We start from the raw sequence: 11,947 nt of genomic DNA, 5'->3' as shown, positions 1-11,947 counted from the left end.
ATATCTAAAGAAAACCAAGCAAATGAAAAGGCAAGGCAATCATTAACTTCAAGAAAAAAAGTGGAACTTCCCTGGTGATGCAGTAGTTAAGAATCTGCCTGCCAATGCAGGGGACATGGGATAAAACTGGACAGCCAAATGCAAAATAATGAAACTAGACCACTATCTTACACCATACATAAATATCAACTCAAAATGGATTAAAGACTTGAATGTAAGACCTGAAACTATAAAACTCCCAGGAGAAAACATAGGCAGTATGCTCTTTGATATTGGTCTTAATTTCTTCCCCGATATGTCTCTTTAGGCAAGGGAAACAAAAATGAATATAAACAAATGGGGCTACATCAAACTAAAAAGCTTCTGCACAGCAAAGGAAACCATCAACAAAACAAAAGGACAACCTAAAGAATGGGAGAAGATATTTGCAAATCATATATCCAATAAGGGGTTAATATCCAAAATATATAAAGACTCATATAACTCCACAAAAACAAAACAACCTGATTTTAAAATGAGCAGAGGATCTGAACAGAGATTTTTCCAAAGAAAAAGAGATGGCCAACAGCCGCATCAAAAGATATTCAACCATCACTAATTTTAAGGAAATGCAAATGTTTTGTGTATTTGCAAAGAATAAGATATGTATTTGTGGTTTTATTTTCTTATAAACTAATAATCCAGTTTTTCTGGATCAATTATTCAACTATTATTTTTAAAGCTCTGATCTATCCAAATCTCAAGTAAAAAAAATGGAAAGATCTGTGCTTTCTCCTTGTTATCTGAATGTGACCTTCATTTCATAGAAAAGATTAATGACCATGAATAGAAATATTACATAATTTTGATCGCTTCATTTATTTTCCTCACATTGCAGTAATTTTCCTACAATAGTCCCTACCTTTTTAACACGTTTTCTCCTTTAATTTGAAAGTTTATTTTTTAAAGTTTCTATTCCATATACTTCAGTGCTGAATCGTAAAAGTATAAGAAAAAGAATACTTTTAAATATGCAATATTAAAGAGAAACAAATTATCATTGAATTACTTAAAGATTCTGGAGAGTTAAGGAGAAGCTTTGTTTGTTATAATAATCTGTAACTGCTTTTTCTTTAACAGTTATCAAGATCATTTTTGCAGAGCTGTATTCTGAATATATCATAAGCTAGTGCTGATAACTCTTAAAATAGTAATATTACTGTGCATTACTAATGGGATATAGTCTAACGACAAAAAAAAAGAACCTCACAGCATTAAAATCTTAAGTTGTTTCCATAACATCAGGATAAAATTATTTAGTTTTTCAAGCAAATCAATGGCATGGAAAAAGGGAGGAGGGAATCTTACACAATGAGAGAAATTAAGACATACCAACCAAATGCAGTGGATAGTGGATCTTGTTTAATCTTGATTCAAACAATCATAACAACTTTGAAATAATTGGAAACATCTGAATATAGATGGGATATTAAACAATATTAACTTAATTTCTTAGGTGTGGTAAGGGCATTGTAGTGGGTTTTTTTAAGACATTAAAAGTTAGAGATTTATAATGAAGTTTTATGGGTAAAAATTTAGTTTGGGAGGTGAAAATGTTGGGGAGATAGGGTAAACAATTGTGGCAAAATATTGATAATTGTTCTAGCTAGTTATGAGTACCTGGGGGTTCATCGTACTATTCTCCTTCATTATGGGGTTTGAAAATTTTCAAAATAAAAGGTTTTTAAAAATTGATACTGTAAGAAGAGAAGAGGACACCCTTCTGAGATACAGAATCATCACTACCATCATAGATTATACATGTATTAGAAAGATTCTCCAGCCTTTCTGGTTTCATCGTTTGATATGATAACTTCATTCTGAAATAATGCTGCTCATGAATTCTTCTACCACGTGAATCTTGGGGGTTTTTCTAGTCATGACAATGGATTAATGCAAACTGAGCTACCTGATGGCATCACATTACATGCCGTGTGTGTGTGTGTGTGTGTGTGTGTGTGTGTGTGTGTGTGAGGTTAATCTCTTTCTGCCTCAGTTTCCCCATCTGTAAGGTGAGGAACTCACAGCAGCCCTATGTAGTAAGTTCCATTAATATCTCCACCTTAGACAGATGAGAAAACTGAGGCAGAGGTTAAATAACGTGTCCAAGGTTCACAGCTACTAATTATTCCCATAGTTCATGGCAATAAAAGTATATAATTCTGAAAGTTTTCTATGTTATTATATATATATATTTAAATTTCTGCATATAGTCTTTCTTCTCAGGCAAACTGTTACATAAATATTTTCTTTTTGATCCAAACTCAATTAGCATTATTGAAAGTAGTCTCTACTAATATCATTTCTCCTGTATGGCCCTCAGACAATTGCCTCAACCTTAGGGTTCAGAGATAGTAAAAATAGTATTGTAACCTTACATAGCTCGGTGATACGTACTGGCAAGAGTTGGGAACATTGGGGAGTTCCCTGGTGGTCCCGGGTTCAGTTCCTGGTCGGGGAACTGAGATCCCGCAAGCCACGCGGCTCAGCCAAAATTTAAAAAAAAACAAAACGAAAAGATCTGGAAACATTGCATCCATTTTCAACCCAGAAAATGTAAGATCCTCTGAGGACGCGTGGTGGCGCTGCACGATAAGGTACAAACCGGAACCGCAGCTGCGTCTCCATTAACAGGCAAAACTCAACAGCAGAGCCTGGAAGCCCACGGGGAGCTTGGATGCCACAGAAGGAGGACTGGGTCCTCTGTAAAGGACTACTCACTGGAATATTTCTGAAGTACCTTGTGGAATAACTACAGTCTCAGAAACGTACTGAGGCCTTTACAGCTCAGCGGAACCACCCTCGCCAGAGGCTATACCGAGCAAGAACAATGGAGGCCAGCAGGAAGCTCATTTGCAGACAAAGGCAAGTCTTTTTCTTCTTTTTCTTCTTGGGCTTAGCTCAGGCGGGCTCTGAATTTAGGCGTTATTCTGTGGTGGAGGAAACTGAGGGGAGCTCTTTTGTAACCAATTTAGCAAAAGACCTGGGTCTGGGGCAGGGGGAACTTTCCAGGCGGGGAGCTAGGGTCATTTCCAAAGGAAACAAACTGTATTTGCAGCTCGATCAGGAGACTGGGGATTTACTGCTAAATGAGAAACTGGACCGCGAAGAACTGTGTGGTCAGACGGAGCCCTGTATGCTGCGTTTCCAGGTGTTGCTAGAGAATCCCTTAGAGTTTTTTCAAGCTGAGCTACAGGTAATAGACATAAATGACCATGCTCCAGTGTTCATGGACAGAGATATGTTACTAAAAATATCAGAGAGCAGTCCTCCTGGGACTAAGTTTCCTCTGAAGAACGCTCAGGACATGGATGTAGGCCGAAACAATATTGAAAACTATATAATCAGTCCCAACTCCTATTTTCGGGTCCTCACCCGCAAACGCAGCGATGGCAGGAAATATCCGGAACTTGTGCTGGACAAAGTGCTGGATCGGGAGGAGGAACCTGAACTCAGGTTAACCCTCACTGCTCAGGATGGCGGTTCTCCACCCCGGTTTGGCACCGCTCACGTCTACATCGAAGTCGTGGACATCAACGATAATGCCCCTGAATTTGAGCCGCCTTTCTATAGGGTGCAGATCCCCGAGGACAGTTCCATAGGCTACCTGATTGTCAAAGTCTCTGCTACGGATATAGACATAGGAGTCAATAGAGAGATTTCCTATTCACTTTTCCAGGCTTCAGAAGAGATTAGCAAAACCTTTGAGATCAATGCCATGACAGGAGAAATTCGACTGAAAAGACAACTTGATTTCGAAACAACTCAGTCTTATGAGGTCAATATCGAGGCCAGAGATACTGGAAGTCTTTCTGGGAAATGCACCGTTCTGATTCAAGTCATGGATGTGAACGACAATGCTCCAGAAGTCACCATGTCTGCACTTACCAGGCAGATTCCCGAGAACTCGCCTGAGACTGTGGTTGCAGTTTTCAGTGTTTCAGATCTTGATTCTGAAGAGAATGGGAAAATAAGTTGCTACATTCAGGACGATCTACCTTTTTTCCTTAAATCTTCCATGGAAAACTTTTATACCCTAGTAACAGAGAGACCGCTAGACAGAGAGACCAGGGCAGAATACAACGTCAGCATCACCGTCACGGACTTGGGGACACCCAGGCTGAAAACCGAGCACAACATAACCGTGCTGGTGGCCGACGTCAACGACAACGCCCCCGCCTTCACCCAGACCTCCTACACCCTGTCCGTCTGCGAGAACAACAGCCCCGCCCTGCACATCGGCACCGTCCGCGCCACAGACAGAGACGCGGGCGCCAACGCCCAGGTCACCTACTCGCTGCTGCCGCCCCTCGACCCGCACGTGCCCCTGGCCTCCCTGGTGTCCATCAACCCGGACAACGGCCACCTGTTCGCCCTGAGGTCCCTGGACTACGAGGCCCTGCGGGCGTTCGAGTTCCGCGTGGGCGCCGCCGACCGCGGCTCGCCCGCGCTCAGCAGCCAGGCGCTGGTGCGCGTGCTCGTGGCGGACGACAACGACAACGCGCCCTTCGTGCTGTACCCGCTGCAGAACGCCTCGGCACCCTGCACCGAGCTGGTGCCCAGGGCGGCCGAGGCGGGCTACCTGGTGACCAAGGTGGTGGCGGTGGACGGCGACTCGGGCCAGAACGCCTGGCTGTCGTACCAGCTGCTCAAGGCCACGGAGCCCGGGCTCTTCGGCGTGTGGGCGCACAACGGCGAGGTGCGCACGGCCCGGCTGCTGAGCGAGCGCGACGCGGCCAAGCACAGGCTGGTGGTGCTGGTCAAGGACAACGGGGAGCCGCCGCTGTCGGCCAGCGTCACGCTGCACGTGCTGCTGGTGGGCGGCTTCTCGCAGCCCTACCTGCCGGCCCCGGAAGCGGAAGCGGCGGACGCGGCCCCGGCCGCCCCGCTCACCGTCTACCTGGTGGTGGCCTTGGTGTCGGTGTCGTCGCTCTTCCTATTCTCGGTGCTGGTGTTCGTCGCGGTGCGGCTGTGCAGGAGAGGCGGGGCGGCCTCGGTGGGTCGCTGCTCGGTGCCCGAGGGCCCCTTTCCGGGCCACCTGGTGGACGTCAGCGGCACGGGGACCCTGTCCCAGAGCTACCAGTACGAGGTGTGTCTGAAGGGGGACTCTGGGACCAGCGAGTTCAAGTTTCTGAAACCAGTTGTGACCAATTTTCAGGGCCATTCCCCTGGCCCTGATATAGAAGAAACCCCCAACTTTAGGAAAGATTTTGGTTTCAGTATTCAGTGACAGCAATTGTTTTTCACGTTCCATATATTTTAAATTGATGATACTTCAAGGTGATTGTTTTTCTGGCAACCTATCATGAACTTATAAACTACACTAAACTTGCTTGCAAATTTTGTTTTAAAGAAAGGTATCTTTTCTTCATTACTGTAAGAAGATGAATGGTCCTAAACCTTGCCTCTCAAAACACTGTTGAAGTCAATAAATGTACAAGTCCTTTCTGGCATAGCTTAGAAATGTGTTAGGAAAAAAACAGTGGGAAATTAATTCTATATAATCAGTTGTATTTCCTTGAGTTTTTCTTATTAGTTTTTAAACCATTACGTACATAAGAGCAGTACTGCACTAACACACTGAAGCATGCCCAATCAGGAAGGAGAGAGAACTGGTACAGTGAGAATCTGGCTCTTACTTTATTCTGCTCTCATAGCACTTTAATCTTATTTTCTCTTATTAATTGTGCTTCCTTTCATTAATATACCAGTGTTAGTTTTAATATAGTTATTGTAATTGCTTTCCATTTAGTTTTACTGGTGTAAAAGGGGAGAAAAAGCTACACTGTTTTTATCCAGTGTGATGAAAGGGCATAGCAGGAAATTGGCTTTTCCCACTTGAGAAACATTGGTCATCTTGTGACAGAAAATCCAGTAGCTGTCCAATCTCCATTCATCTTTTCTTCTTTGGTAACACACTCCAAATGTCATTTAGAGCATTAGTGTGCTTAGTCAAAAGAACATGTTTTCCCAGGCTCCTTGGCAGCTAAAACGGGACATTTGACTACATGTATATGCAAATGTTGTTAGAGACTTCCAAGAAGGCCATTAAAAGGGAGGTGACTCATCTAGGAAAGGGTCCCTTTTTGTCCTCTAACTGCTTCTTGCTGCTTGCAATGTGGGAGTCTTGGTTGGAACACAGTCATATTGAGCCATAAAGCAACACTAAGGATGGAAATAATGGACCAAGACAGTCAGTATAGAATAAACTTTAAAGAGATGAGGATCCCTGATAATCACAGTTATCCTGTCATCCCTGGATTGCTCACTTCTGAGCTTTCTTCACATGAGAAATAAAGGAACTTCTATCTCATTTAAGCCACCATCATTTTAGTTTTGTGCTACCTCCAGTGGAATCCAATCCTAATGCTTTCACAGTAAGATTTTTTGTTAAAATGTTATATAATACGGTAAAATGGACAGATCTTAAGTGTATAGTTTGATCTAACTGATCTTTGTCAAGTTTTCCTTGATTTCTAATTTAGTTAAGAGTACAGAGTGCTTTACATTCATTATCTTTTTAATCCTCTGCCAAACCCTAAGGAAGTTGGCATGTTATTTCCTCTTTTACTTGTTCACAATTCTGAAGTAATAAAAGGAAACATTTGGAATATATTCTAAGTCTACTTGAATGGAATGTCCCAGTTCTTAACCTGTATGCTATCACAGCAGGCATTAACTGGTGGCATTGTCTTCCTAACCAAGGAAGTGAAATCCTTCTATTGCATGAATTGAACTCCTATGTAGAAATGTAACTTTTAGTCTGTAGCTTGATTTTGTTTCTATACCAGAGATCACACTGCTCTGGACCAATAAACCCAAAGTTCTTACAGAAGCACTGACCTAAGTAAGCTGGGTCTGGTACCACAATTGACTTTCATCATGATCGAATCAGCCTGATTACCTTCCTGTACCTTCTCAACATATCACATTCATTATGCAGAAATGAAGGCCCTAAACAGGGAGTAGAATTACCCTATGGTTGTATTTCTTGAGTTTTTTTTGTACTATTCCTTCAGTCTTTTTCTGTCACTCCTAATATATATTTTATCTTTTTTTTGAAAGTTTATTATATACATTCTGTAAGTCCCTTATTCAAATTAAATATACTGTATTCATTTTAGCACACTATTTCTTTGAAAGCAGTTGCTATTCTAGTATTAGCTCTAAATGAAATAACTAATTTCAGAAAAGTATAGGCAATGATGTGGAGGAATTTTTATCACTAAATAATTTAAAGATTCTGGAAATTAAATAGAAATAAAGCTGATAGGCTCCAGTTATTTTCTATTAAAACTAACCATATGTCTTTGACAACACCTCTTAAAATTATGCTGAAAAAAGATTTAGAGGGTCATAAATGACTTTATTCTGAAAGGATGGCTCACAAGAGCTGAATCAGACATTCTTCAGCATTTGCTGTGATAATCCAATTTTGTAGAGTGATGAATTTTTGTTGACTCAGATGCTGGGTGCATGAAATTTCATGCTTATGTATTCATTTTCTGTTTCTACTATTAAAAATTACCACAAACTTGGTTGCTTAAAACAATAAAAATGCACTGCTATATATAGTTCTGTAGGTCTGATGTCTGATATGGGTATGACTGGGTTAAATTCAAGATGTCACCAGGGGTGCATTCTCTTCTGGTGGCTCTAGAGGAGAATCTATTTCTTTCTCTTTTCCAGCTTCTAGATGCTGCCTACAGTACTTGACTCATGGCCCCTTTCATCCATCTTCAAAGGCAGCAACATTGTGTCTCTTAGTCCACTTCTTCTGTAATCACATACCCCTCTGACCATAGCCAGGAAAGGTTCTGTCCCTCCCAGATAATCCAGGATAACCTACCCCCCAACAAGGTCCTCAATTTACTTATATCTGTGCATTCTCTTTTGCCATGTAAGATAACATATTTACAGATTTGGGGAATTAGGGCATGAACATCTTTCGATGGGTGGCCATTATTCTTCCTACCGCAGGTTGACTGCTTGGAAGAAAATTATCTGGGCTAGCAGGACCAACTGTGGCCAAAGGAAGGCATACAAAGACCTTTATAACAGAAGTTTAGACCCCATTGACTGAATGCTTTAACCCCAGACAAGGTATTTATCAAAAATTGTTCTACAGATTGTTAACAAAAACACTGGATTTATAAAAACATTATGAATCTTTACTGGAATTCAATTTAAATTTTAAAAATGGAAAATCTGAACTAAAGAGTATTTTGGGGTTTTTTTAGATGATGAAAATGTTCTAAAATTGACTGTGGTGATGGATGCACTACTCTGTGAATATACTAAAAGTCACTGAATTGTAGACTTTAAACGAGTGAATTGTATGGTATGTGAATTACATCTCATTAAACCTGTCTTTTAAAAGGAATAAAACAGAAATTATTCTTGTCATGATAAAAAAAAAATCCCAAAACATGGCAGGCCTAACATTTAGACTGCCTTTTTGGGAAATAACTTTCCAATAATTTGAAAGTTTCAAAAACTCATGTCCTCAGGCTTAGGTGTTGAAAAGAAGAGGAAGTAATCTACTCTTTAATAAGGCGTTGATAAAATACTCTCTTTAGAACCATCACTGATTGCAATTTTGCAGTGTCCACTCATCTGCAATTCTATAACATGTACCATGAAAATAATGTACTTGTGAAACTGTTCCCATATTACTTCACAAATATTTTGCTCCTAAACTTAAATTCTTCTCAGCTTAAATGTTAATTAAATTATTTTACTTAATTATTCACCCTGAACAGCTTTAAACAGTCAACATAATGAAAGTCTGCTCTTAGTACTCCCCCTTTGTAACAACACAGCTCTCTCTGAACTCATAAAAACCACAAGAAAATAGAACTAAGTGTTTCATATTACAGAACACGGTTGACACAGCCTATGTGTTACATTTAGAAGAATTTTGCATCCAACGTTAAACCAGAAAAGATAAGACACAGTGAGAACGCATGGTGGCGCTGCAGGTTAAGGTGGTGAGAAACAGAATTGCAGACGTAGCTCCAGGATCCAGCCAGTTTCACACTGCCTGGAAGCTGAAGAACAGCTTTCTCAGTCAGAGCACAATGTGCGTGAAACCTCTTTAAAACTGTATTTAGAGACATAGTTCTGACCTGCTATACTGCAGGACCGGACTACCAGGATCCTGGGCATATATGAAGCTCCTGTGAACTCAGTTTTCAGGAAAGAGCAATGGAGATTGGATGGATGCACAATCTGAGACAAAGGCAAGTCCTAGTTTTCTTTGTTTTGCTGAGCATGTATGGGGCGAGTGCCGATTTGGGGCCCTATTCAGTAGTGGAAGAAACAGAGAGAGGCTCCTTTGTGGCAAATGTAGGAAAAGACCTGGGGCTGGGGTTGACAGAGATGTCCACCCGCGGTGCCCGGATCATTTCCCAGTGGAACAAAGAGCATTTGCAGCTCAAGGTTCAGACTGGGGATTTGCTCATAAATGACAAACTAGATCGAGAGAAGCTATGCGGTCCGAGTGAGCCTTGCATACTACATTTCCAGGTATTAATGGAAAAACCGTTAGAGATATTTCAGGCAGAACTGAGAGTGAAAGACATAAATGACCATTCCCCCGTGTTCACTGAAAGAGAAATGATTCTAAAAATACCGGAAAACAGTCCTATAGGAATTGCATTCCCTCTGAGTAATGCTCTGGACTTGGATGTAGGCAGCAACAATGTTCAGAACTATAAAATCAGCCCCAACTCCCATTTTCGGGTTCTAACCCAAAATCACAGCGACGGCAGAAAATACCCTGAGCTGGTGTTGGACAAAGAGCTGGATCGGGAGGAGGAGCCTGAAATCTCATTAACCCTGACAGCGCTGGATGGCGGCTCTCCGCCTCGGTATGGAACCGCCCAGGTGCGCATTGAAGTGGTGGACAGTAACGATAACGCCCCTGAGTTTGAGCAGTCGCTCTACAAGGTGCATATTCCCGAAGACAGCCCCGTAGGCTCCCTGGTTGTCACTGTCTCTGCCAGCGATGTAGACAGTGGAGTCTATGGAAAAATATCATACACATTCTTTCAGCCTTCAGAAGATATTAGTAAAACTTTGGAGGTAAATCCTATGACAGGCGAAATTCGACTGAGAAAAAAAGTAGATTTTGAAACAGTTCTGTCTTATGAAGTGGACATCAAGGCCACTGATGGGGGAGGTCTTTCAGGAAAATGCACTCTTCTCCTGCAAGTAGTGGATGTGAATGACAATCCTCCAGAAGTGACAGTGTCTGCACTCACCACTCCCATCCCAGAGAACTCCCCTGACATTGTAGTTGCTGTTTTCAGTGTTTCAGATCCTGACTCTGGGGACAATGGGAAAACTATTTCCTCCATCCAGGATGACCTTCCTTTTCTTCTAAAACCTTCAGTCAAGAACTTTTACACCTTAGTAACCCAGAAAACACTAGATAGAGAAGAAAGAGCCGAGTACAACATCACCATCACCGTCACTGACATGGGAACCCCCAGGCTGAAAACCGAGCACAACATAACCGTGCTGGTGGCCGACGTCAACGACAACGCCCCCGCCTTCACCCAGACCTCCTACACCCTGTCCGTCCGCGAGAACAACAGCCCCGCCCTGCACATCGGCACCGTCCGCGCCACAGACAGAGACGCGGGCGCCAACGCCCAGGTCACCTACTCGCTGCTGCCGCCCCTCGACCCGCACGTGCCCCTGGCCTCCCTGGTGTCCATCAACCCGGACAACGGCCACCTGTTCGCCCTGAGGTCCCTGGACTACGAGGCCCTGCGGGCGTTCGAGTTCCGCGTGGGCGCCGCCGACCGCGGCTCGCCCGCGCTCAGCAGCCAGGCGCTGGTGCGCGTGCTCGTGGCGGACGACAACGACAACGCGCCCTTCGTGCTGTACCCGCTGCAGAACGCCTCGGCGCCCTGCACCGAGCTGGTGCCCAGGGCGGCCGAGGCGGGCTACCTGGTGACCAAGGTGGTGGCGGTGGACGGCGACTCGGGCCAGAACGCCTGGCTGTCGTACCAGCTGCTCAGGGCCACGGAGCCCGGGCTCTTCGGCGTGTGGGCGCACAACGGCGAGGTGCGCACGGCCCGGCTGCTGAGCGAGCGCGACGCGGCCAAGCACAGGCTGGTGGTGCTGGTCAAGGACAACGGCGAGCCGCCGCTGTCGGCTAGCGTCACGCTGCACCTGCTGCTGGTGGACGGCTTCTCGCAGCCCTACCTGCCGGCCCCGGAAGCGGAAGCGGCGGACGCGGCCCCGCTCACCGTCTACCTGGTGGTCGCCTTGGCATCAGTGTCATCGCTCTTCCTCTTCTCGATGCTGGTGTTCGTCACAGTGCGGCTGTGCAGGAGGGGCGGGGCGGCCTCGGTGGGCCGCTGCTCGGTGCCCGAGGGCCCCTTTCCGGGCCACCTGGTGGACGTCAGCGGCACGGGGACCCTGTCCCAGAGCTACCAGTACGAGGTGTGTCTGACGGGAGGCTCTGGGAGTAATGAGTTCAAATTCTTGAAGCCGATTCTCCCCAACCTCCCGCCCCAATGCCCTGGGAAAGAAATAGAGGAAAATCGTACCTTCTACAATAGCTTTGGGTTCAATATTCAGTGACCATAGTTAACTTTTATATCTCAGAGGTATGTTGTTTTGTGGCACTTCCATACCAACATTATTTCCCCCAAAATGTGTGTGTTTGAAGTCGTACTGATGTTACTTTTATATTTTCGCATGTTCTACCCACCTTTAAGTGAATGTTTATCTTTACCTGTGGTTGTAGTTAGATAGCAATTTATCCTCTAACCAATGAGGTCTTAATTTGTAATTAATTTGCCTCCTTAAATAATAACACCAAATCAGTTTTTGCTCATGGCCCTCTCTCCAGTTGAACTTTCATTCACAATTATGCTTATGATAAAATAAA

General features: G+C 43.9%; 1 protein-coding gene across 7 annotated transcripts; it reads left to right on the top strand.

The window, feature by feature from the left end:
* Positions 1-2,670: 2,670 nt before the first annotated feature.
* LOC309804746 (protocadherin beta-13-like) lies at positions 2,671-11,947 on the top strand. 7 transcript variants are annotated; one of them, XM_082622301.1, is made up of 2 exons: positions 2,671-3,155; positions 9,518-11,947. In XM_082622301.1, the coding sequence occupies exons 1-2, from the start codon at positions 2,870-2,872 to the stop codon at positions 11,635-11,637; spliced, it is 2,406 nt and encodes an 801-aa protein (XP_082478427.1). In that variant the 5' UTR covers positions 2,671-2,869; the 3' UTR covers positions 11,638-11,947. The 7 variants fall into 7 exon arrangements, with proteins under 7 accessions (XP_082478427.1, XP_082478426.1, XP_082478430.1 ...); XM_082622300.1 differs by having other exon boundaries at positions 2,671-3,235; positions 9,601-11,947; XM_082622304.1 differs by having other exon boundaries at positions 2,671-3,356; positions 9,734-11,947.

The sequence above is a fragment of the Mesoplodon mirus genome, assembly GCF_964341445.2.
Source record: "Mesoplodon mirus genome assembly, chromosome: 5".
NCBI classification, from domain to species: domain Eukaryota; kingdom Metazoa; phylum Chordata; class Mammalia; order Artiodactyla; family Ziphiidae; genus Mesoplodon; species Mesoplodon mirus.
Note: the sequence above shows the minus strand (reverse complement) of the source record. Positions and strands in the feature narration are given on the sequence as shown.

Bases quoted from the DNA above. Each gene is read 5' to 3' on its own strand.
- LOC309804746 (XM_082622301.1), top strand. From the start codon at position 2,870: ATGGAGGCCAGCAGGAAGCTCATTTGCAGACAAAGGCAAGTCTTTTTC. The intron at 3,156-9,517 runs GTGGTCAGACGG...ATGACAAACTAG, and splicing joins ACTGGACCGCGAAGAACTGT to ATCGAGAGAAGCTATGCGGT.